The sequence below is a fragment of the Halichoeres trimaculatus genome, unplaced genomic scaffold, assembly GCF_033239565.1.
Source record: "Halichoeres trimaculatus isolate MK-OKI-2021-1 unplaced genomic scaffold, fHalTri1.1 fHalTri1_scaffold_11, whole genome shotgun sequence".
NCBI classification, from domain to species: domain Eukaryota; kingdom Metazoa; phylum Chordata; class Actinopteri; order Labriformes; family Labridae; genus Halichoeres; species Halichoeres trimaculatus.
In genome coordinates this window covers 17,291,646-17,317,195 of record NW_027437189.1, presented here as the reverse complement: position 1 = coordinate 17,317,195, position 25,550 = coordinate 17,291,646, and the positions used below count along the sequence as shown (strand labels likewise).

General features: G+C 44.5%; 1 protein-coding gene across 4 annotated transcripts in view; it reads left to right on the top strand.

Moving 5' to 3' along the window:
• Positions 1-25,550, top strand: part of flna (filamin A, alpha (actin binding protein 280)) — a 51,532-nt gene that overhangs the window by 19,819 nt on the left and 6,163 nt on the right. Inside the window, exons 3-41 of one of the 4 annotated variants that reach the window (XM_074682286.1) lie at positions 2,188-2,439; positions 5,606-5,703; positions 7,029-7,176; positions 8,151-8,269; positions 8,347-8,424; positions 8,782-8,944; positions 9,091-9,291; positions 11,455-11,592; positions 12,022-12,148; positions 12,227-12,363; positions 12,452-12,648; positions 12,734-12,847; positions 12,969-13,112; positions 13,226-13,349; positions 13,729-13,889; positions 13,976-14,066; positions 14,292-14,461; positions 14,709-14,826; positions 14,964-15,076; positions 15,193-15,342; positions 15,425-15,743; positions 15,838-16,011; positions 16,090-16,252; positions 16,330-16,490; positions 16,596-16,763; positions 17,257-17,380; positions 17,465-17,621; positions 17,701-17,890; positions 18,342-18,365; positions 18,788-19,035; positions 20,758-20,832; positions 21,434-21,533; positions 21,629-21,769; positions 21,863-21,991; positions 24,239-24,412; positions 24,642-24,803; positions 24,884-25,087; positions 25,176-25,328; positions 25,420-25,542. In XM_074682286.1, coding sequence (XP_074538387.1) covers positions 2,188-2,439; positions 5,606-5,703; positions 7,029-7,176; positions 8,151-8,269; positions 8,347-8,424; positions 8,782-8,944; positions 9,091-9,291; positions 11,455-11,592; positions 12,022-12,148; positions 12,227-12,363; positions 12,452-12,648; positions 12,734-12,847; positions 12,969-13,112; positions 13,226-13,349; positions 13,729-13,889; positions 13,976-14,066; positions 14,292-14,461; positions 14,709-14,826; positions 14,964-15,076; positions 15,193-15,342; positions 15,425-15,743; positions 15,838-16,011; positions 16,090-16,252; positions 16,330-16,490; positions 16,596-16,763; positions 17,257-17,380; positions 17,465-17,621; positions 17,701-17,890; positions 18,342-18,365; positions 18,788-19,035; positions 20,758-20,832; positions 21,434-21,533; positions 21,629-21,769; positions 21,863-21,991; positions 24,239-24,412; positions 24,642-24,803; positions 24,884-25,087; positions 25,176-25,328; positions 25,420-25,542 — 5,832 coding nt within the window. The remainder of the gene's footprint in view (positions 1-2,187; positions 2,440-5,605; positions 5,704-7,028; positions 7,177-8,150; positions 8,270-8,346; positions 8,425-8,781; positions 8,945-9,090; positions 9,292-11,454; positions 11,593-12,021; positions 12,149-12,226; positions 12,364-12,451; positions 12,649-12,733; positions 12,848-12,968; positions 13,113-13,225; positions 13,350-13,728; positions 13,890-13,975; positions 14,067-14,291; positions 14,462-14,708; positions 14,827-14,963; positions 15,077-15,192; positions 15,343-15,424; positions 15,744-15,837; positions 16,012-16,089; positions 16,253-16,329; positions 16,491-16,595; positions 16,764-17,256; positions 17,381-17,464; positions 17,622-17,700; positions 17,891-18,341; positions 18,366-18,787; positions 19,036-20,757; positions 20,833-21,433; positions 21,534-21,628; positions 21,770-21,862; positions 21,992-24,238; positions 24,413-24,641; positions 24,804-24,883; positions 25,088-25,175; positions 25,329-25,419; positions 25,543-25,550) is intronic. The other 3 variants (XM_074682287.1, XM_074682288.1, XM_074682289.1) reach the window with 3 other exon arrangements.

Below are 25,550 nucleotides of genomic sequence, written 5' to 3'. Positions count from 1 at the left end.
GTTCTTCTTTTCCTCTTCCTCACCTTTTCCTCTTCCACCCTTCCTTCAGTGCTTTGACCGTCTGGGTCACTCAGAGTTCCCATGCTGATGGGTCATCCACAAACAGACCCTGGTGCTGACCCTGTGCTGCTCTATCACTGTGTGTCAGTGTGTTTTTCCACTGCAAGCAGCTGACAGAGTCTGCAGCCTGAGAGCTGATCTCTCCGTCAGACGCTCAAATCTCCAGTTTAACTTCTGCATATTGGAGGAGATATCTTTCAAATCATGCAGTTTGGATTGTTAATCCCCCCTGTAAGAGATTTGTATACTCTCTTTGTTATGTACTGGATTGAACCCTCCCTCCTATGTCTGGATCCATCCTGACCCTGTCCTCAAACTCCTGCAGCTCTCAGCCAAGCATCCTCAGCTCCCTCCCTCTGCAGCCCTGAAATATTCGTCTTCTTCAGGAGCCCCTGAACGCAGCCCCCTCACCCAGACACAAACATGATGAAGAATCAGACTGAAAGAAGAAAAGATCTCTGAGCTGCTGCTGCTAACACTGCTGCAGCCCAAAGAGCAGCAGAGCAGACTGAGACACAGAGATCAGGTCTGGATCCAGATCTGGATCAGCTGTGCTGTCAGAACATGTTTGTTCTGTTGTTTTTCTGCCTCTCTGTCTGTTTCTGTGGAGTCTGAAACCACACAGAGAGAAATGCTCACTGGACTCAGTTTCTCAGACCCTCAGAGAGAGACGGGCTGACCCCTTTTCAGCTCTGATACCCATCAGCACCTCCGACCCCGCTCTTTAACTCTGTCCTCATCAGTCAGCAGGGAGAGCTCCACCCTTTCCCCCAGGCTCCACCTGCAATCACCCGGCTGATCTGAGCCTCTTGTGCAACATGTGTGTATGTGTGTGTTCGTTCCTCATGCTCGGGCTAGCTTCTTGCATCACTTATTCTGTGTTTTTTTTCAGGGGAGTATCTAAAGTCATGACCTGGGGCTGAACATGCTTCAGGACGTCCTGTTACATGTTCATGAAGATTTATTTCATCATGGAAACATAAAAACATTTCGACAGTGATGCTCCAAACTTTTAATCCCCTACACACATTATTAATGTAACGTCAGAAAAATTAATTCATCCAGAAATGTCCTGGCTCTTCTTTTCTCCTCAGACAAACTTTGAACCTTCTCTAAGAGTTTTATATTTGGATGCATGATACCGATCTTTGAGCTGACAGAGATATCTTTAATATCCATAATCTGCTCCTGATGCCAGATGCCAATAAGATTGCTGATATTTTGTACTTTTGTGTCTGTTAAAGACTCTCACATGGAAAAGTTTTTGGTGCTGATGCTAACTGCAGCTCCTGCTGCTTCATGTCCTCTCAAAGATTGGTTGTAACCTTCTTCTTAGGGACAGATTTTTTGACTTCCAATCCAATTTTTCATGATACGTTTTGTGTACCTACCCGATACTGATCCGATCTGCTCTGATCCAATGCCGTTCTCAGATAAATCCCGTACTTTGTTGGTTGATTCCATTGTAAATGAAAAATCATATTTGGGACATCCCTACTTTGTGTTGTTGCGTCATTGCTTCATCTAAAAGTCAGTCAGTTTCCTATCCAGAAAAATATTCCCCCAGAAGCTTAAAAAATCATTACTCATGTTTAGTTCTGGCTTAGTGCGTCATTGAGACTGAAGTTGTCTGGATATTTGAAGAGTACATCAGGGTGATGTCTGCATACACTGTTGTTAATAATCTGATGCTTCTCACGTTTTGAAGTCAGGGTTTCTACACTTTGAGTCCTGGTTCAGTCTCAGTCCTCTAATCTGGTCTGAGGCCAGACTGAAGTCTGGTCGGAAGCCTCTAAGTGATCTTGTAGGAAGTGAACATTTAGTTTCTCCAGAGATCTGTCCACACTCAATGATTCTTCGGTATGCATCCAGCTCCTCCTCCTCAAACACAGCCATACGTTAGATCTCAGACGGTCCACAGGGAAACGCTCAGATTATCTGAAACACTCAGAGCTGTCTCCATAAAGTCAGCTCCTTTTCCTCCTCTCTACATGCTTTGTCACAGCCATGCTTTTAATTTGCACCAGAGTCTCCTTTCTTACTTATTTTAGGAAAGCACTGATAAATAACTGTCTTTGCTTGTTACCGTGACTAAATCCTCCTCCTCTTTCCCTCTCTCTGCTCCAGACTCTAAAGCCATCGTGGATGGGAACCTGAAGCTGATCCTGGGTCTAATCTGGACCCTGATCTTGCACTACTCCATCTCCATGCCCATGTGGGATGAGGATGAGGAGTCAGATGATGGCAAACAGAAGACGCCGAAGCAGAGGCTGCTGGGATGGATCCAGAATAAGCTGCCTGAGCTGCCCATCACCAACTTCAGCAGGGACTGGCAGACGGGCCGGGCTCTGGGAGCACTGGTGGACAGCTGCGCTCCAGGTAAGTGATCAGGGACTCCTTCCTGTTCCTGTGGTTTAGAGATGAGGATGCTGGAGGACGTGGGGAGTGTGTGTCTGGGGTTAATGGAGGATAAGGAGCAGGATGTTTGGGTGTGTGAAGTGCATGTGTTTACCCCACAGCAAGAGACTCACAGTAACGCCAAACAAGGGAAACTGCACTCAAAAACTGAAATGCAACCAAGTGTTTATATCTTATTTTAGTAAGACATGCTTTACTTGTTTAGTGTCTTTTAAAAAACCAAAAAAGAACATGTTTCTTACCCCATTGGCTGACTTTCTAACTCCTTAAAAACAAATCAGGTATCATTTCTGTCTTTGAAGGTCTTGAAATGAAACACTTTCTGGACTTGTCAGTTGAATGTGACTCATGTTAAGTCTAATTAAACAGCTTTTTTTTACTACAATAAGACAAAAACGTTCGATTAGATTTCAGTTTTTGCAGTGAAGTGTATCATCATGGCTGCTAACTGGCCTAAAAAACATTGTAGAAAAAAATATGAAAAACAAAGAAAAAGGCACAATTGATGAAGAGCAAGCAAGCGTAAAGTGTGCTGACATCTACCACAAATTGATAAGATAAGAAATGAATCACGGTGTTTTCTTAAAACAGCAGAGGGCATCATCCGCCTGAAACCCCTCTAATTGGATGTTGTGTCTCTTTCAGCTGTCGCTGAATTAATTTAAACAAATGAGGCAGCAGCAAATAGAAGCTGTAGTTTGTGAGCATTTTCCCTATCAAGACATTCTGACAAAGATATGAAGTCATAAATAAACCTAATTGTCGTATCAAGAGATAAGTGTAACTTCCCTTCTGCTCCTTTAATGCTGTTTTTAATCTGCCTCTGGGTTAAGCTGAACACGCTCTTTGCAGGATGAAGAGTCTCTCACAGCAGGGTTTAACAGATATCAGAGATGTTAACAATAAATAGAAAAGTCTCTGTGCAGGTTCTTAAATATTTGTGTCTGTGCATTTAATGCAAGGGTCTGCTACCTAAACTTTAATAAGAGCCATTTTTCCTCAGCTTACCTGGATTGAAGTCATTCTGGAGCCACAAATCTACTTTATCTCGACAATTAAGACTTCAAAGTACAACCGCAGTTGAAATCTAGTGAATTATTATTTAAACAGGTAGTTTTTTGGAATTTATGAAATTGTACATGTGATGTCTAATTTTTTTTGTTTTTAATAAATTTGCAAAAATTAAAAAAAGATACATTTAAAAAAATTGTAAAAATCTCAAAAAAGAAATAAAGAAATTGCAAAGAATTAAAAAAAATAATACAATTTTTTAAATCCAAAAAATTGCAAAAATATAAAAAAAAGAAAAAAGAAAGAAAAGAATTCAACAATTAAAAAAATGAATAATTTTCCAAAATTCTAAAATTTTTGAAGGAATACTTTAATTTGATGACAAATATTGATAATATTGCTCAACTCTTCAACCCTTTTTTGTTGTTTGCTTATGTTTTGCCACATATCAAGCATGTTTGTGAAACCAGCACCTTGGAATTTAATTAAATCCATCCACACAGAGTTAAAATCTGTATTTTGTTCCAGATTTGTTTTTATGAAGATTTAGTTATCTTACCAGGGGTGTAAAACTTGAGGTTAGACACAGGTGCAGTGAAAATTGGTAGGCTTTAGGCAGAGTGGTGGCAAGCTTTATGGCAAGATGTGATGCATATTTAGTTTGACAAAATGTTAACGCAGGATTTTATTTAGTGTCAGTGTCTCAAGTCATTAATACCCTCTGTAAGAAAAATTCTGCAAAGGAGTCAAAGAGTTTCATGAGGCTCCAGAGCTGCAGGTTGCAGACTCTTGATTTAATGCCTCAGGACCTTTTATTCTTTGAACAGATGGATGTTTTCTGTCTTCTTTGCAAACTAAAGATCTGCAGCATGATGTCTTGTTTTCCTTAATGTTTGGTACATTTGTGCATCAGTGACGTTCATTGGATTGTGTTCAGGAGAAATGCGCAGCAGGTCCTGGACTTCATTGACAGCCCATCTGTTGTTTGCTGTTCTTTTGCACTTTGTTGATTCTCTCAAGTGCCACAAACACAAAGAAGTGAAACACACTGTCTGTGTTTGCAGATTTGATTAAAAAAAAAAGAGTTAAAATGAATACATTGCTCAGTGCAGCAAAGCTCACCTCAAAGGTTCCTGCCCTTGAATGAAGTAGCAAGCCCCCCAGCAGGGACTTTTTATGGGAGGTATTTTGACCCTGGTGTCTGGAAATCCCCTCAAAGGCTCCTGCCTGACCTGGGGAAATTCATGACAGTGAAAACAGCTTTAGATGTTAGTCTGTCTTTAACACGATGACTGTCTGCACGCAGCAGAGACTGACAGCTGCAGATCTAAGGTCAGGTGAGGGAAAGATTTAATGTTTGACTCTCGTCTGTGTGGGAGTCAAAAGTGAGCAGGAGGAGGAGACCTCAACTGTCTCATCATGTTCCTGTTACATTAGGGAAGTGGGGAAAGAGGGATTTAGGCTTTAATGTGAAGAGATGGGGGAGGAAGGGGTGGTGAAAGAAAGTGAGACCTGAAGGTAGGAGGTTTCTGTTTACATACTCGGGATGTCTGACATACCTGTGGATCACCAGCAGCATGCAGCCGCAGATAAAGATCCAGCTGGAGATTTATTCCTCCTGTGGCGAAAACTTTCCAACATCACCAGAAATCCAAAGCTGCAGACGTCAGAGGAAGATCTGACAGAGGGGATAAACCTCTGACACAGTTAGTGAGGTGGGAGCAGAAACATGCTGACTCTCAGAGACAGACGTATGACTCCAAAACTTATCACTGATACAGATTCACCTTCACACAGAGATTAGATGTGTCTGAATCCTTGTGTTATCAGCTCAACATGGAGATGGCACAATATGTCAGACTGGCACCAAAACTGATTTCGTGTTTCATACACAAGAAAAAAAAAGAGGCCTCTGCGTTTGCTCTTTGAATAGATAAATGTTGTAGTTTAAATGTGCAGATTTATAGACAAAGCTTTGAATATGGCGGGTTTTTTTGTCCAAGCTGACATCCCCGAAGCTTCTGTCTGTCCTAATGACTTTGTGTTGCCTGATGTGCCTTTGCACAATGTGTGCTGACCCCAGCTCCTCTCCTCTCTCCTCCCTCCATCTCTGCAGGTCTGTGTCCTGACTGGGACCAGTGGGATCAGACCAAACCAGTGGATAACGCACGGGAGGCCATGCAGCAAGCTGATGACTGGCTGGGCATCCCACAGGTAAGACAGGAAGCATTCAAACAAACCAGTGAAGAGATCGCCCGCCTTTTTTTTACCTGACAGAGGCTCTGCAGGATTGCTCCGTAGCACAGGATGTGCAGACCAAAAATTAAAAAGTTCAGATTTAAAAGGAGACAAGAAATCCGCCTTTCAGATTACTTGGCTCATTCATCCCCTAGAGGAGCGTGTGTGCCTTTGTTTGTGGTGAGTCTAACTGTAAACAGTTTCACAGAGGCTTTAGTCTGTCTTCCATCATCAGGATGAAGCTGAAACACTGAGGATGTCAAAAAGATCAGTTTATCATGTTTGTCCGACTAAAGCTGCTTCCTTTCAAATCCTTCCAAACATGTAGTCTGAATTTCTCAAAGCTGGATTGACAAACCTTGGTGATGCAGTTTGGAAATGATTTTGTCATGTATGTCTGCACCTGGATCAGATCCAGACTGGACCAGTTGTTCTGCACATGCCCACACTGAGCTCTGACCCTGAAGCCACACAGGAGTGTTGTTCAGATTTCACAATAAGCCAGAGATATAGGGCGCATCCCTTTTGATCTAACAATAAAACGAAGGAGCTGTGCATGTTTTCACCAGTGAGCCTCATGCTAACTTATGTGCGGATTGAAAGGGGGCATCCGGTAACAGAGCCAGACATGTTTGATTGGTCAGACTACACTTTCGAAGTTCAAATCCAGACCCTCAGGCACAGATTCTGCTTTTTTATACATTTTTACCTTTCAAAGGATTTAGAGATGTGATTCTTCAGCTTGACTTCCAGTTCTGAAGCAGGACGGTCCAGACTTGCTGAAAAGTTGATCCTCTAACACGGGAGCTGATCTGACTCACATTGTTCTTGTTTCGGTGTCTCTGCTGATGGTTTTGGTTGACTGGCACCATGACGACAGTTGGCACAGCGTCGCGTGCTGACACTGAGCTCTGTGGTTGCTGCTGTTTCCGCCGTCAGTTTAGAAACTGTCTGTGTCTGTCCCCTGTTGTCCCTGTGGTTCAGAAATCAGACACAGAGAGTGTGTTAATGTGTGTGTATGTCTGTGCCATCTTTGTGGTTCCACATTCAGACAGAGAGTGTGTGATGAGTGTGTGTCGGCTGCGTTGCGTGTGAATCTGTTTCAGGTGCTCTCTGAGCTCAGGAAGTCGTTGGTTAGAGGTTTGGGTCTTTAAATCACAACAAGTCTTTGTCTCCATGGCGACTGATCAGGATGCTTTAGGCCATGCAGCTGCAGCCTCCATCTGTCTCATCCATAAACATGAAACAAGGAACAAACTGCCTAAGCCCTCCTCCTCCTCCTCTTCCTCCTCTTCCTCCAGGTGATCACGCCTGAAGAGATTGTCGACCCCAACGTGGACGAGCACTCTGTCATGACCTACCTGTCCCAATTCCCCAAAGCTAAACTGAAGCCTGGAGCTCCTCTACGGCCCAAACTCAACCCCAAAAAGGCTCGGGCCTATGGGCCAGGTACACACACAGACACACACACACACACACACACACACGTGCAGCTGTGTGGAGCCCGGCAGCTGGTTGAGTTTAGAGCAGGAAGGGTTTCGATGTTTACAGGGATCAATTGGTCCAAGAGGTTCGTCCGGGCACCAAGTAAGAACGCCTCCATCTCCCTGCCTACTCACAAAAGTCTGCAGGGTTTTGCAAGGTTTTTACTTTAATACGAAAATATGAAACCTTTGTTTGACCAGGATTGGTAATACTGAGGTCAAAAAACCCTTCAGGAAAGAAGAACAGTGAACAGAAAGTGAAGAAGAGGTTCAAATCATTGCTCCAGGGGCCTTCTCAGTTTATCTCAGAACATTTAATTTATCTCCATCTTTTCGCACAGATCGATGCAAATGCAGAAGAAGAAACAGAGCAGCTTTGAACCTTTTCTGGGAGCAGAGATGTCTCCTCCCCCCCCTCATAAACAGTCAGACCTGAGGATCATATGAAATAAAACAAAATAAAGCAGCTTCTTTATACTGAGCTGATACATCACTAACTTTGGCCCAGCTGGTTAGCTGAAGACCACATGGATGAAATACTTCATGCTCCTGCAGAGCTGTACTCTGAAGTTATAACCAGCTTTAAGGATCTGTGATATCATCTCTGGGTGTGACTGAAATAAAAAAGGAACAGAGTCAAAGCTTTGCATCCTTAAAGCTGGAGTTTAGCAACAGATATTTAACTTCATTTTAGTTTGTTTCCTCTCTCTTTCAGAGCTCTCGTGTACAGTAAAATGACAAAGCAGGAGGAGTTTGTTCACTCCTCACAGAAAAAGTTTCACACAAAATATTAACTCAAATTAAAACATTTGAACCCCATTAACTCAAGTTCCCATCTCTTAACATTTTACATTCACTAAGCTGCATCCTTTCATCCCATGCACTCAGGGCGATGCGTTTCAAAGCTCTCCTCTTTCTCTCCTTCTCTCTCTGGTGAAGGTGTGGAGCCCACAGGAAATGTGGTGATGAAGAAGGCAGTCTTCACAGTGGAGACCATCAGCGCAGGGATGGGAGAGGTCCTGGTTTATGTGGAGGATCCTGCAGGACACAGAGAGGAGGTCAGACTCTAAGAGTTTATTTATTTTTTTATGTTGAACTTTGAATGTTTGTGTTAACGGTTAAAAAATGTCCTCAGGCTAAAGTGACGGCCAACAACGACAAGAACCGCACTTACTCCGTCTACTACATCCCCAAAGTCACCGGCATGCACAAGGTGAGCTCAGCTCTGAGGCTTCAGATACTCAGGTGCTCTATTTGATGCAGATTTAAACTACAAGAAAACTTCATTTTCACTTCTCCTTTTCCATTAACACATCGCTCCCTCCCTTGTTTTCACTTCCCCAAAGCTGCAACCCATTTAATCCTTAAATCACCTCTGCCATATCTTCACAAGATAAAACCAGCTCTGCAGTGCCCCTCTCAGTCAGGGGTATCCAGACTTTCTCTGAAAATGGCCACATTTGTCTACAGCTCATGAAAGCTCTTTCTGATAACTTTTGCCTCTGAAGAAATCAGAGGCTGCGAGCAGAAAATGCGAGACCTGTTTCTAACTCTCCCCCCGTCTCTGCAGGTGACTGTGCTGTTCGCAGGGCAGCACATCTCTAAGAGCCCCTTCGAGGTGGAAATCGGCATGGCTCAGGGAGACTCCAGCAAGGCCACGGCTCAGGGGCCGGGACTGGAGCCAGCAGGAAACATCGCCAACAAGGCCACATACTTCGACGTCTACACAGCAGGTAAGACGACCTCACAGATTATTTTTTATCATCAGGTTTAGACGTGAAGCTCACCTGGAAGACGTCTGCCATTTTCTGTGAAACTCTGTGCATCATGTGCATTGAAGAAACTCTGCTTGAATGTGTCTTCTTGTGTTATTTTACAGGTGCAGGTGTCGGTGAGGTGGAGGTGGTGATTATGGACCCCACAGGTAAGAAGAACACGGTGACCTGCACCATCGAGGACAAAGGGAACAGCAGTTACCGCTGCACCTACAAACCCACCCAGGAGGGGCAGCACATTGTCTACGTCACCTTCGCTGGGGGGCCCATCAGCAAGAGCCCCTTCACCGTCAACGTGGGGGAGGGTAAGACTCCAGCAGCATCCGTTTCCATCTCTTTGAAAAGAATCTCTGAGGAGGAGTTAGGATGCTGTAAAGACTCTCTGCACTTTGTTTCTCTGTCAGCTGGAGGAAACGTCAGGCTTCGTTATCAAAGTGTTCGCTATTTTTCCTCCCCTTGTGTCTGACACTTTCCTCTTCTCCCTTTCTCCCTCCCTCCATCTTCTCCTTCTCTTTTTCTTCTCCTCTAATAGTGGCGTGCCGGTATCTGTCCTCTCTCTGGATCGGCCTCTTCCTTCTGCTGTAATTTCCTGTTTCCTGGGATCTCTCTTGGGTACCCGCTGTATGTGTGTGTGTGTGTGCATGTAATTGCACACATGAGTGTGTAAGCTGTGCAAATTGATGTGTGTGTGCTTGTCATTACTTTGGACTAATGTCCCTCTCTAGTCTTATTCTGTCCCTGTCCTGTTTTTAACTCATAACCACTTTCTGCACAAAGAAAAAACTTTCCTCATTCATTAATAATCATATTTACAGCATTTAGTCAGTGGACGTCACCTTTGAGCTGCCTTTTTTTTGAAGTTTGCACAGCGACACAGTCTGACAGATAATGAAACACTAATGAAGGATTTCTATGAATTAAAGCATGGATTATAATTGGACCTGATTCTCAGAATTAACACACTCCTCTGTAGTTTGAGTGCAGAGTATCTCTTCCTGATCACTTTAAGTTGCAGAATGTTTCATATAAGAAGATAAATAAACCAAAAACTTTGATGGACTAAAATGAGCACCAGGGACCTACAAAAATGGCCTCCATTTATGTTTTGTTTATCTGATATTTCACAGGATTCTTTGTATGATTAACTATGATATCCATCCTCTGTTCCTGGTGTTAAAAACATTTTTGGTGCAGCAGTTTACACATTTTATCCCATTAGAAGGAATCAAGTCACGTGTTTCATACTTCATCTCATTCATATTCATTCATTTAATCAGCACTAAGCCCAACAGCAACAAATGTCATAGACAGATTTGTGCATAAGGTTTCCCTTTTTTTTAAGAGTCACTTTAAGACTGAAGAAACCTCAAATGAAACTTGTTGCAAGCCACTTTGATGATTAAGGCTCCAAATTCTCACCTGAGTCTCTGAGTTGTTTGCGTGAATTGTCCATCTTTTAAAAACAGATTTTAAGCGTCTTAAACTCATTTTTCTGGAAGTTTCCGACACCACATGAAGGCAGGAATACTCCGAAATATATTTCCCCACCTCATTCCACAGTTTTCCCCTAAATGGTTAGATATAGTAACTCTTAAAAGTTGCATGTTAAAGTTTCCTAGTTTTCACTCGGACGTCCATAATTTATCTCAGTTTCCAAAAAGTCTTGATGCTGTGAGTGTTGATTAGACAGAATTTGAAGATTTGGAATTCATTTGATGTCATTATTTGACTTAAAATAGTGCGAAGACAGAATATCAGGTGTTGAAATGGGTTAATAATTATGATAATAATTAAATATATCTATGTAGCCCCTTCAAAGATACTCAAAGACTCTTAGTTTAGTCACATGACTGGTCATAACCAGCTTTTATCATGACTACTTGTTGCAGCTTCCTAACTTTTCTGACTTGAGGATGTTTTAAAATGATTTCAGACTCCTCACAGTGACACACATGAGGCTGTAACATAATAAATATAGATACATCCTGGAGTGTATCTGCTGCCCGTTAGTAGCTTCTGCTCCTGTGGGGTTTCCTTTGCTTCCTGCAGGGGCTGTGACTCAGCATCTCCTGTAATAATCAGTGAAATAAAGAATAATTCCACTTCCTGTGTGTGGATAACGACTCTCTTCCTCCTCTCTGGACTCAGTCTGCAGGCTGAGATATAAGAGCAGCAGACGAGGGGGGTGGGCTGTTAGACAGAACAGCCTTAGAGCGAATCCTTCTTTAAATGATGGATCGAGCGCTCAGATGGAAATAGTTCTGGTTTCATATCATTCAGCCCGCACCTCATTCCTCTTCTCCCCACTGAACCAGCTCTGAGCTCACATGTGGTCTGACTCTGTGTGTGTGTGTGTGTGTGTGTGTGTGTGTGTGTGTGTGTGTGTGTGTGTGTGTGTGTGTGTGTGTGTGTGTGTGTGTGTGTGTGTGTGTGTGTGTGTGTGTGTGTGTGTGTGTGCTTCTCAACAGCCTGTAACCCCAGCCTCTGCAGAGCGAAGGGTCGTGGTTTGCAGCCAAAGGGCCTGAGGGTGAAGGAGACGGCAGATTTTAAGGTTTACACCAAAGGAGCGGGAACAGGAGAGCTGAAAGTCTCCATCAAAGGACCGAGTGAGTCCGTCTGAAAGCACAGATCATCACTGAGTTCTCTTTATCAGCTCCATTTGGGCAGAAACACGTCTCAGATCAGTGGCATTGGATGTTAGCTGCTACTTTCAAGTTTTTGTTCATTGAGACAACTCTGCTTACAGATTTCAGCAGCTTTACCCCCACACAGAGATCTTTGGCCTCTTTTAGCTCACAGTTTTGAATCTAAGATGCAAAACTGAAGTTGACATAGGCTTAGCTACATAAGAAATGAGAATTGTAGAGTTTTTTTGCGCAGTGCTTCTGCCACTGAAGTCTTAAGTGACAATCTGTTAGCCTGCCTGATATTAATGATGACTCCGTAAATAGATTTAGATTCTGATTTTCCCTCCTAATGATCAGTTTGAGTGATTGTAAGTGAGATCTGATCCTGATGTGTTGGTCTGTCTGCAGAGGGTCTTGAAGAGCCGTGTAAAAGGAAAGATCTGGGAGACGGTGTTTATGAGTTTGAGTATTACCCAACCACACCTGGAACATACAGCATCACCATCACCTGGGGAGGGCAGCACATCCCGCGCAGGTACACACAAACACACTGACACACACTTTAGCAGAGCCTCTCTGACCTGGCGTCTGACTAACTGATGCTCCTGTTCAGTCCAATCGAGGTGAAGATCGGTGCTGAGGCAGGTCAGCAGAAGGTCAGGGCCTGGGGCCCAGGGCTGGAGGGCGGCGTCGTCGGTAAATCTGCCGACTTTGTGGTGGAGGCTGTCGGAGACAACGTCGGTACACTGGGTGAGAAAGGAAACAGGCGACACAAACACTGTCTAACATCCAAAGGTCCTTCCTCAGTTTCTCACTCTCTTTCTTCCTGTCTGCTCAGGTTTCTCTGTCGAAGGTCCATCTCAGGCCAAGATTGAATGTGATGACAAAGGTGACGGGTCATGTGACGTGCGTTATTGGCCCACAGAGGCCGGAGAGTACGCTGTGCATGTCCTCTGCAACAACGAGGACATCCAGCATTCCCCTTTCATGGCCGAGATCGTCAACGCCCCCAACAAAGACTTCTACCCCGACAAGGTGAGAGAAGAGCTCATCTAAAGCTCATTTCATGTCAGAGTTGTTCAGGTGTTAACCTCTGCTCCTAACTCTCTGACTGATCCAGGTGAAGGCCTTTGGCCCAGGCCTGCAGAGCAGCGGTCTGGCGGTAGGAAAACCCACAGAGTTCACTGTGGACGCCAAACAGGGAGGGAAAGCTCCTCTGAAGATCTTGGCTCAGGTACAACTCACTGTGAGTGTGTGTGTGTCTGTGTGTGTCTGTGTGTGAGTGATCATATGGTTTTTATGTTTTACACTCTCACACATCTGTTCCTCTTTAAAGCTGTAAACTCTCTCTGCAGGATGGTGAGGGCTCTCCCGTGGACGTTCAGGTTAAAGATAACGGGAACGGGACCTACGCCTGCACCTACACCCCCAAGAAACCTGTGAAACACACCGCCATGGTGTCCTGGGGCGGGGTCAACATCCCTGACAGCCCGTTTAGAGTCAGTATACACACACACTGAAGCACAACTTGTGTACAGAGACAGTGTGTGTGTGTGTTTGTTTCCTGGACAGAAATAAAAGAAGATATGTGTCTGTTTGTCTCTTACCACAGATGAATATCGGAGCAGGGTGTCACCCAAACAAGGTAAAGGTGTCAGGACCAGGTGTGGCCAAGACAGGCCTCAAAGCCTTCGAGCCTACGTACTTCACAGTGGACTGTGCCGAGGCAGGACAAGGTGAGGAGACACGGAGCATCCTCACACATGATGATGAATAACAGCACAGGGTTAGCTTCCTCTGCACTACTGACAAAAGATCTGAACGTCATTACAGCTGCACCTTAAGACACTACTTTTGGGGCCTTTCAGGCCTTTGAGTGGAGGATATGAGAGTGGAGTGAAGTGGAGGAAGTAGAGTCAGAATAGGACTTGGAGGACTGTAGCCTTTGTGCATGAGAGGCCTTTGATAAACTTTGATGCTGATTCATCAACAGCTGTTAAAAAGCCTAATAGTTTTTCAGCATCTCTGTTGCTGTCTCCATCTTGAAAAAGGGAGTTGCCTGCTTTGGATGTCTGACCTCAGATTTGGAGTAAGCATAATGTCCTCTGTCCTCAGGTGACATCAGCATAGGAATAAAATGTGCCCCAGGTGTGGTTGGACCTGCAGAGGCCGACATTGACTTCGACATCATCAGAAACGATAACGACACCTTCACGGTGAAATACACCCCACCTGGAGCTGGCAGCTACACCATCATGGTGCTGTTTGCTGACCAGGTGAGTCTGAAGCTCAATCAGGGCATTAAAGAGAGAGGAATGTGGAGAACTGACAGAGTAAAGGTGTCCTTTTGTTTCTCCTTCAGGCTATTCCAATGTCACCCATCAGGATCAAAGTGGATCCATCTCACGATGCCAGCAAAGTCAAAGCAGAGGGACCTGGGCTGAGCCGCAGTGGTGAGAACAGCTCCTGAAATTTTTTACCTGTACAAACCAAAAAAACAACTGTCACCAGTTTTTATATCCAGGACGCCAAAAAAGAAAAGCTCTCCATTCAGAATCATCTGATACAAACTGGATGCTTCAAATCCAGCTGAAAGTATTGTGACTGCTTAAGCAGGTGCTGGTGATATTGATTAAACTCATCGTGTGTACTCTCTCTGTGCTCTGTGTGTGTTTCAGGAGTTGAGCTGAACAAGCCCACTCACTTCACAGTGAGCACTAAAGGAGCAGGAAAAGCCAACCTGGACTGTAACTTCAGTGGGCCAACCAAAGGAGAAGCTGTCAAGGACTTTGAAGTCATCAACAACCACGACAACACACACACTGTGAAGTACACACCTGTGCAGCAGGTAGGGCACCAGGACCACACATACACACACACGACAATGGTTAAAGCTCAGAAAGGATAACAGTTCAAGTTCAAGGAATAAGTCAATGTCCATTCTCACATAGGACACAAACAGCAGCTTCAGACAGGTTTAATATCGTTCTTTCCCTTTAACTGTATCAAACATGTTTTATGAAATCTATTGAGGCCTCTTTTCTCTTTCCTCATTCATTAAATGTGTGATGTTCCTCCTCCTCATCCTGTCCCAGGGTCCTCTTGGAGTTGCAGTGACCTACGGAGGAGATCACATCCCCAAGAGCCCGTTCAACGTCGCTGTGGCACCGACAGTCGACCTCAGCAAGATCAACGTCACTGGACTGGGAGACAGTACGTACCTGACACACCTTTCACTCCCTGTGTGAGGGAGAGCCGAGCAGGTTCATGTACAGACTCATGATTCTCAAACTCCTTTGTTTGTCTCAGACCTTCAGCTATCTCCTCTCTCTTTTTTCTGTTTATTGTAGAAATGACTGTAGGCAGAGACCAGGAAGTCACAGTCAAGTCAAAGGGAGCTGGTGGTCAGGGGAAAGTTGCCGCCAAGGTGACGGGACCATCAGGAAAACCTGTTGCTAGCAAGGTACACTGTGAGAGTTATTGTCCTCCCTATCTTTTAAAATGTGTTTAAAGTCATGAATACATTTTGTTTTTAAAAAAGGTGTAGTTACTTTATGCTGATGAGTTTTGTTGTCCCAGGTGGAGCCTGGTCTGAGCCCAGAGACCAGCCAGGTGAAGTTCATCCCCAGAGACACTGGACCATACCAGGTGGAGCTCACTTATGATGGCATCCCCATCCCTGGATCCCCGTTCAGCCCCACTGCGTACCCCACCTCAGACCCCTCAAAGGTCAGATACGCTTCCTCACAGACACTTCTTTCATTAACTTTATCTTCTTTAGCATCAGTGGTTCATCTGTTCCCTTCTTCAGGTCCGCTGCTCCGGTCCAGGTTTGGAGCGTGCTAAAGTAGGTGAAAAGGGGGAGTTTATCGTGGACTGTACCAACGCCGGCCCAGCTGACCTGACCATTGAGATCATCTCAGACAGTGGCACTGAGGCCGAGGTCCACATCCAGGACAACGGGGACGGAACCTACACCATCACATACATCCCTCTGTACCCTGGATCCTACACACTCACCATCCGCTATGGAGGCCAGGATGTGCCAAACTTCCCTGCTCGCCTCAACGTGGAGCCAGCCGTGGACGCCAGCGGGGTCAGAGTGTATGGACCGGGTGTGGAAGGCAAAGGTGAGACACTCAGAGGATTTGAACGTCTCAGAGTTGGTTTTGATCTGATCCTGTTTAATGTTTCCTGTTTTCATGTGTCCTGCTTGTGGTTCAGGTGTCTTCCGCGAGGCAACCACAGACTTCACTGTGGACGCTCGTGCCCTCACTCAGGCCGGAGGCGACCACATCAAGACTCTGATCAGCAACCCATCTGGCAGCCACACAGATGCTCTTATCACCGACCTCAGAGACGGGACCTACAGTGTGGAGTACACTCCCTACGAGGAGGGTGAGTGCTCGCTCAGTGGGGGTCTGAGTGGTTCTGGGGTCATGATCTGAAGCTCATATCAGGTGTTTTATCCTTTAGGTCCTCACAGTGTGGAGGTCTGTTATGACGGCTCCCCAGTACCCAAGAGTCCATTCCGTGTGGCGGTCACTGAAGGCTGTGATCCAGCTCGTGTGCGTGTGCATGGCCCCGGTCTGAAGGGCGGCATCACCAACAAGCCCAACAAGTTCACCGTGGAAACCAGGTGAGTCAGAGACACATACCTTAGAGAGACTTCACATCTTTCCTCTTTGTGTCATTGACATCATGTCTGCTCTGCAGAGGAGCTGGGACCGGTGGTCTGGGTCTGGCCATGGAGGGTCCATCAGAGGCCAAAATGTCCTGCACTGATAACAAAGACGGCAGCTGCAGTGTGGAGTATGTCCCATACGAGGCAGGAAAATACAACCTGAACATCACCTATGGAGGACAGCCCATCAAAGGTAACACAGAGGGATCACATCCTGAGCTGTTCTTTTGGACGGAAAGATATTATTTTGATCCCATTTATCTACTTCCTTCACCTCTTCCTCACTCTGTCTCTGCAGGAAGCCCGTTCTCTGTCCCCGTCAGTGACACCGTCGACAGTACCAAGGTGAAGTGTCAGGGTCCAGGTCTGAGCAACAACGTCAGGGCTAACATCCCTCAGGCCTTCACGGTGGACGCCTCCAAGGCTGGGGTGGCCCCGCTGCAGGTCCGCGTGCAGGGACCCAAAGGTGAGAGAAACAGTTTGTCTTCGGCCTGTTGTCCTTTGTCAGAGTACATGTCGTCCAGACTACAGGGAGGTCTGAGTTTACTGATGTTCTTCCTACAGTACAGGAAATAAAGTAGTGCATTCTGGTTCAGGCTCATTTTCACTGCAAAAACTCAGGTCTTAGTGGACACATTTGTCTCTTAATGAGTTAACTATCTCTTCAGTATTTTCCACATTCACTTCAGTATACTAGGCTGACTGCAATTTGTAAAAACTCAGCATACAAGTTATTTATTATTGTTATTTATTATTTTTTTTTTAGTTTAAAATAATGCTGCAAAACCTGTCACTGCTCCTGATGTAGAGATATGTGTCTCTAAAAACCTAATGAAGCAGAAGTTGAAGACCCTCTGTCATGATTTCTGTTCACTTTTGAGGTTCAAAACTTGGGAAAATTCACTGAGCATCAGATTGATGATGTATAAAACTGTCTTCTTTTCTGTGTGTATATGCAGGTGTAGTGGAGCCGGTGGAGGTGGTGGATAACGGGGATCAAACCCACACGGTGAACTACGTCCCCACTAGAGAGGGACCTTACTCCATCAACGTGCTGTACGCAGATGAGGAGATCCCTCGCAGGTAACATGATAAAAACTCTAACATGTGAGTGTTTGTCCCCCACTGTCCTTCCTCTCTGTGTTAACACTCCTCTTCCTCTGTCAGCCCCTACAAGGTGAAGGTCCTGCCCACACATGATGCCAGTAAGGTGCGAGCCAGTGGGCCCGGCCTGAACACCACTGGAGTTCCTGCCTCACTGCCTGTTGAGTTCACCATCGATGCCAAAGACGCCGGCGAGGGACTGCTGGCCGTGCAGATCACAGTGAGTGTGATGAGAATCATCAAAACAGAATATTTTTGAGCAGTTTTCTTTCTTTAATGTAACATTCTGTATCTCACAGGATCCAGAGGGAAAGCCAAAGAAGGCCAACATCAGAGACAACCATGACGGGACATACCTGGTGTCCTATGTGCCTGACATGACAGGAAGGTATACCATCCTCATCAAGTACGGAGGAGATGAGATCCCATACTCCCCCTACAGGATCAGAGCGCTGCCTACAGGAGACGCCAGCAAGTGTACCGTCACAGGTGTGTTCATGTTTCATATGAAGTCAGTGTTATAATACATCTGTTTATACCTCAATGACAGATAAGATTTAAAGATAGAAAGACATCCATGAAGTTCATGTCATTTACCTTTGTTTCATCACATCACTAATATTCAAAAGGTTTAAACAGAGGAGAAGGTTTCATGAAGCTGCTGTGATATTTTTCATGCATTGTTCATCACGCTGTGCTCCTGAGTGACACTCCACCCCCTGCTGTACACACACACACACACACTCTGAGACACACAGACACATACACATGCACACACACACACTGTTCCTCCCTGCTTCACACTCCACTGTCACCGTTTGTTTCCATCGAGTGGTTGGAGCACAGTGATTGCCTCTCACCCCCCCACCCCCACCTGACTGTCTCTATTTGTCACTTTTTGTTTCTACGCTCCGCTGCTTCTCACCGTTCCTCTTATCAGTCTCAATCGGCGGTCATGGTTTAGGTAAGCCTCTTGAGTGACTCCGATGCAGAGTTCAATCCTCTTTTTTTAACTTCCTGTCTGTCAGCATGGAGGGTAGTGGCTCCGGCTCTCTACAGGACGTCCTGTCTCTGACTCCTCTCTCTGTCTCCCTCTGTTAACTTTCTATCTCTCTCATGTTTCCTGGACAGACTAATGGACTAACAGAGTAGATAGGATGGCATGGTGGACTTGGCTAATCTAGCTTTTGTCTCTTGGTAGATCTGTTTGGTGATAACTTGACATGAGTCGGGGGTAACAGCATTTAGAAGATGTAAAATAACAGACTGTTCCTTTAACCTGCTCTCTGGTGTGGAATGTGCATGCTGACTGTTTTTGTGACAAGAGGACGTTAGTGAATCTGTAACATAAACCACCATATTTACCACTGACACGTTCTCCTGAAGGCGCCGGAGTCGGCCCGACCATCCAGATTGGTGAGCAGACTGTCATCACTGTGGACGCTAAGGCTGCTGGGAAAGGGAAGGTGACGTGCAGCGTGTGCACACCTGAGGGGGCTGAGCTGGACGTGGACGTGGTGGAGAATGAGGATGGCACGTTTGACATCTTCTACACCGCACCACAACCTGGGGAGTATGTCATCTGCGTCCGCTTTGGAGGAGAGCACATCCCCAACAGCCCCTTCCAGGTCACGGTGAGTCCCGAGCCACTCGTACAGCTCTGTCTCCCTCGCCGAGCTCTGACAGCAAAGACCTGCAGACAGTCAAGAGAGAAATTAAAGGAATATTCAGGAGATCTTTGTCTTTATGTGCAAATGTTAAGAATAGGGATGTAAAGTTCCAGGAATTTTCAAAGTAGGAAACTGCCCTTGGAATTTTGGGAAATTAATGGGAGTTAATATTAACTGCATATACCTTTCCATTTATATCTTTAAATTTTAAACATTTTGGTTTGTTATAAGCAGACATGCATGCAAATATGTCTTATCAATATTTTGAAATGACATTGTAAATGAACTTTCTGCAATTTCCCCTAACTCAGTCCAACTGTCACGAATAGGCACAAATATCTGTCATAAGCAAACATACATGCACATATACCTGATACCACATTTATAAATGACTCTAATCTGTTTTTAGAACTGAAGTACTTTAATGGTTTCTTTCACAGAACAACAAAAACCATAAGTGCTAAAAAATAAAATAAGATTCAGGTATTAACAATAGCCTAGACATATTCCTTAAGTCCCCTCAACATCCCAAAAAATTCCCATTCAGTAATGTCAAAATACTTAGTTTAGCTTCATTCAGGTCATGTTCTGCTACATTGTTTTCAATGGCCAGATGGATAGATGAAAGCTGGTATATATAACTCAAGCTAGCTAACTACCAACATAGGCTATATATTTAATTTAGGATCAGGAACTGAAAAAAAACCTTTTCTTTCTTGCTAGCTAAGCTAGTGAAGCCAACATGATTCATTGCAAGTTTCTCAAAGTTAAGTTAGCTAGTCATCATCACAATTAATTTATTAACCAATGTTAGCTCACTGCTATCACAAACGCCTGTCAGTTCATGGTCTAATCTGGCTAAGCTGTCAGAAAACTGGCTGGCTAGTATTTGTTAGTTTAACTGATATGTCTTTTTTACTTAAAGTTAAACCATTCCATCAAATGTAGCTAATAACCTCAGCACTATCATCAAAACTTACCGTGCGTGACCAGACTTCTACACTCCAAATGGGAATGCTGTAGGTTTGTGAAATAGTGACTGATGATGATCGAAAGTGTTTGCACATGTGATTCATGGTACACAGTTGAAGTTGTTTTCAATCATGTTGTTTCAACCAAGATCTGTTTAGAAACCTCATTTAAGTTGATAACAAGAATACACAATTTCCAAACTGAATTTACTTTTAGAAATTTAATTTCCGAAGTTGACAGCAACAAAATTGTGATAGTTCCAATTCTCCAGAGCTTAAACTCCCATGGAAATTTTTAGGAAACTTACCAGGAAATTTACCAGAAATGTCCCACCCTTAAGCATTCCTTGTTATGAATGATTTTTTTAATATCTCACTCAGTTGAATTGACTCTTACAAGAGTCCAACAAGCTCCTAGTCCCAGTCAGTCTTTGGGCTGCAGTGTTTTGAAATTACAGAAATCAAACCTTGAGAAAAACAAAGAATGGAGCAGTTTTTCAGGAAGTGTTTGATTTTATGGTTTCCTTTAGTCCTTACACTCTGAGCTCTGCACACACCAAAGATCCTGATCCAGTGCTTCTCTCCACTAGCGTGATGCCGGTTCCTGAAATCAGCACTCATTCTGAAATCACTCTTACCACTGTTATGTTCCTCTCCAACCCCCCCTTACATTTCCATCTTCGAACCCCTCACCCGCCCCCTCCTCCCCCCTCAGGCGCTGGAAGGAGCTCCATCAGACCAGCTCATGCAGCAGAGCCAAATGCCCCAGTACTACGCTCAGCAGCCCTGGGTACCTAAAACCTCCAGCCTCTAAAAGCGCTCTGCTCTGTTCATGTTCAGCTTCCTCTGTCTTTCATCTTCCTCCTCTTCATCATCAAACATGGCCTCCCTCCATCCTGCATCCATGTCTGCTGTGTCTCAGTGCAGGTGTTTTGTCTCTGAGGGGCCTTTTCTCTCCTCTCTCCTCCCCCGGCTCTTAAACATAGATTCGTGAACACATGGGTGATGCTGCAGAGCTGCACGGAATCTAGATCATGTGTTTGATAATCAGACGTGCTGCTTCCGCAAGCACTCAGTCTCTATTCTGCATGAATCAATGTGCAGCGTGGCGTCTGTTCGGCAGCTCTCCATGTCAGAGAGCAGCCATTTTGAGAATCATCAATGTGGGAATCAGCTGCTCCACATTTTACAAAATGGCTCCAACCCTCATCCTTCTCCTTTTCCTCGCAGTGTGTGTCGGTGTCATCATCATGACCATCATCCTCACCTCCATCCAGTCATCTCATCTCATGTTGTGTGTCGGTGTTGGATCTTTAACGTTGTCCGTCTGCTCTGTGTTCACTCTGTCTCTGAGACTCTGCCTCTCTCTGACCTCTGACCTCTGCTCCCAGGCGACCGACAGGCCAATGGGGATGAACGGTCTGGATGTGGCAGGGCTGAGACCGTTTGACCTGGTCATCCCATTCACCATCCAGAAAGGCGAGATCACAGGTGAGTGAGACGCCATGAAGGAAGCAGTCTCTGAATGTTTGGAGATGAGTTAAGGACCCTCACTCAGCTTCTTTTCTCTCTCTGTCTCTCTGAAGGTGAGGTTCGGATGCCCTCAGGTAACGTAGCCAAGCCTGACATCACAGATAACAAGGATGGCACTGTGACTGTCAAATATGCTCCAACTGAAGCTGGCCTGCACGAGATGGACATCAAATACGATGGCATCCACATCCCAGGTACAACGCCCCTCTCCTCCCCAGAGTCAGAGACACTCAACACTCTGAGCTAAATCTAGACCTCATCTTCATCCTTTCTGCTGTCCATCACAGGAAGTCCTCTGCAGTTCTACGTGGACTACATGAACAGTGGGAATGTTAGTGCATACGGACCCGGTCTGATCCACGGGACCGTCAACAAGCCAGCAGTGTTCACTGTAAACACCAAAGATGCTGGAGAGGGTGAGAAACACAGGGTTTTTTTTGCCTTGTTTCCTGTAGAAAAATATTTTAAAAGACTTCATTTAAGCCTGATTCATCTGACAAATCCAGAAAAATATCTTATTGAGCTGATCCTGCACTGCGAAAACTGAAATCTAAAGAAGTGTTTATGTTCTATAGTTAGTAAAAAAAAATGTCTTACTAGACCTAATACAAGTAGGGATGGGTGCCGGATTAGGTACTTTTTTATGTACCGACCAAATTCTGTCAAAAGTACTGGGTACCGATTCACGAAAAATCAAAAGGTACCATGTTTAGGTACCCAAATGCAACCTTGTGACTGTGAGGGAGTGGAAAAGTAGGAGATTTTCCATGCTGGACATGAACACAGCATCACAAGGTTATATATTGAAGAATAAATATGCAACATTACATTTAAAAATATATACATTTTATTATTAAACAAATTGATATTTATTACCACAGAAACACAAAAAGGTACCGAAAATTGGAACTGTTGAGTACTGGTACCGATTGCTAGGTACCGGGTATCGGTACTGTATCATTTCAAATGTGAAAGGTACCCAACCCTAAATACAAGCCACATTGACCTGACAAGTCTAGAAGATGTCTCATTTCAAAATACTGAAAGACAAATTGGTGCCAAGTTTCTTGTTAAGAGTCCCCATCTGAAAATGTTTTATGAATTGAAATTTTATCCTTGTTTCAAAAACCTTGTTTTTATTCCAATGGCATTTATTCTGGACTTGTTGGCTAAATGTGGCTCACATAAAGTCTAGTAACACTTTTATACAAACTACTGACTTAGTTTAAACCTTTAGTACTGTGAAATGTCTGGATAACTGTCCAATTTGGGCTTCCACAGATTTGTCACCACAAACTGTTTCACTGCACTTTTGAAATATTTCCACTGTACATATTCTCACTTTTTAGTACTTTGGTTTTATTTCATTTGAGTTATGTGACTCACACTGCGCCCATGTTTACTCACCTGTTATTGAGCCATTCTTCTGCAAACACAAAGAAAGTTTCTCCATCAGTGCAGTAAAACATTTTAACCAGAAATGAGACAAAAACACACACGCTTAGTTTTTAGTTTCTCGATCCGATCCTGGTATCGGCGCCGATCCAGCCCCTCAAAGCTGGATTGGGTATCGTGGGAAAGGATCAGTCCAAACTTGACACCAAGGCTAAACTATGCTTTGGTCTACAAGGTGTAAAATTTTACAATCAAATAGTAATTTCTCTAAGTTCTGAAGCATTTTTTTAAACCAAACTGCTGTTAAACATTTAAACACTTATAGTTTAAATAAATATTAACTTCAGTAATTCTATATGTACTTAATTTTGTCTTTTACTCAAAACATTACCTGTCTTATCCCACAGTAGAGCATGCAGGTTATTATTTAACACTGGTAACGGATCAGGATCAGGATCTGTATTGGTCAATAACCTAAAACCCAGGTATCGATATCCAGACCAGAAAAGCTTGACTGGTGCATCCCTAATGCACATATTAGTCTGCACATCCGTTTAGGGTAATATTGTTGAACATGTATGTTTTTTTCCCGAAGAGATCATGGGATCCAAAGTTAGTCAAGCAAAATACTGACCAATGTGAACTCCACAACAGAGTTTGGGTAAAGAGTCCATATTCGCCTGAAACCTTTGGTGGAGTGAAGCAAATAGGTCCGGTATTAAAGATGAAAACCCTCCATGATTATTTAAGGGCATGTTGCTTTAGAGATCTTTTTTTCATTGATGCATCACAGAAAGGTCTTACAGCATCATGAAGTATGCTGGAGAGGGAACCATCAACATCATCCTGATAGAGGTGACCCAAGAGTGAAGAGACAATATTCAGAAAAAGAGCCACATCCTGATTATTGTCTGTATCCTGAAAGTTAGTTTAGTGTTTCTAAATTTTAGTACAGATGTACAAAATGCGTGCAGGTCTCTGATGAGGTTTGATATGTTAGGGACAGAGGGGAGGTTAAAGCCTTTGTTTTGACCTGGAGTCTGCAAACGTTTGTGCAATAACATGTTGAAATTTTTTAATAGGGTTCCTTATCGGGTACCTCATCAATTTTCAAACCCAGGTCAAGTTTTCTCATGTTAATGCAGCGACTGGAATATTGTCAATTAGTTTGGTTTAAAAACTTGAAAGAAAGAGCTACAATCAATGAACACTTTCCTTGAGAAGCTAAAAAAAGGCATTGAAGAAACCAACCTGTCCTCTTCTCTCAGGTGGTCTGTCTCTGGCCATCGAGGGTCCCTCCAAAGCCGACATCAGCTGCGTGGACAACCAGGATGGGACGTGCACTGTGTCCTACCTGCCTGTCCTGCCTGGAGACTACAGCATCCTGGTTAAATACAATGACAAACACATCCCCGGAAGCCCCTTCTCTGCCAGGATCACTGGTAAAATTTTCTGTCCTTTGACAGGATGATAAATACAAACACTGACCTTTAAAAATCACATCTGATATCAACCTTTAATTAGCATGTTTTAATGATGATTCTCCAAACATTTTCACTTTAAATCCTGAAATTTGACCAAAAGCTTCAGATTAAAGTGCCTTATCAAAACCTTTTCATTATTCTTTCTTCCTCCCCTGACTGCGTCTGAATCTGTCACCCACGTGTCCAGGTGACGATTCCATGAGGATGTCTCACCTGAAGGTGGGCTCAGCTGCAGACATCCCTCTGGACATCGGAGAGCTGGACCTGAGTCAGCTGGTTGCCACCCTCACCACTCCGTCAGGCCACGAGGAGCCCTGCCTGCTGAAAATCCTGCGTGACGGACACGTTGGTGAGTGAGCATCTGATGGCTCAGTGTTCCTCTTTCTCTTCATCCTCATTCTAACCCTCCTCCTCCTCTGTCTGTCACAGGTATCTCATTTGTTCCTAAAGAAATCGGAGAACATCTGGTGAACATTAAGAAGAACGGGCGCCACATTGCCAGTAGCCCCATCTCTGTCATGATCACCCAATCAGAGATCGGCGACGCCAGCCGTGTGCGTGTGAGTGGGAAGGGCCTGAGTGAGGCGCGGACCTTTGAGCCCGCCGAGTTCATCATTGACACACGAGAAGCAGGTGAGAACAATACACGCAAACCTCTTCAACTTGTTTGATTTCTCAGTCTTTAGATTTAACACTTGAGTGATGTCTCTTCTCCTTGCAGGTTATGGTGGCCTGAGCCTGTCCATCGAGGGTCCCAGTAAGGTGGACATCAACACAGAGGACCAGGAGGACGGCACCTGTAAGGTCACCTACTGCCCCACCGAGCCCGGTAACTACATCATCAACATCAAGTTTGCTGATCAGCACGTACCAGGTGAAACCTTCAGAATGGACAAAACACAGATCGCTGGGTTAAAAACTGAACACACCTTTAAGTGTTTACCTGTGTGTGTGCGCGTGTGCAGGGAGTGCGTTCACAGTGAAGGTCACAGGTGAGGGCAGGATGAAGGAGAGCATCACCAGGAAGAGGAGAGCAGCATCGGTCGCCAACGTCGGCAGCCAGTGTGACCTCAGCCTGAAGATCCCAGGTGAGCAT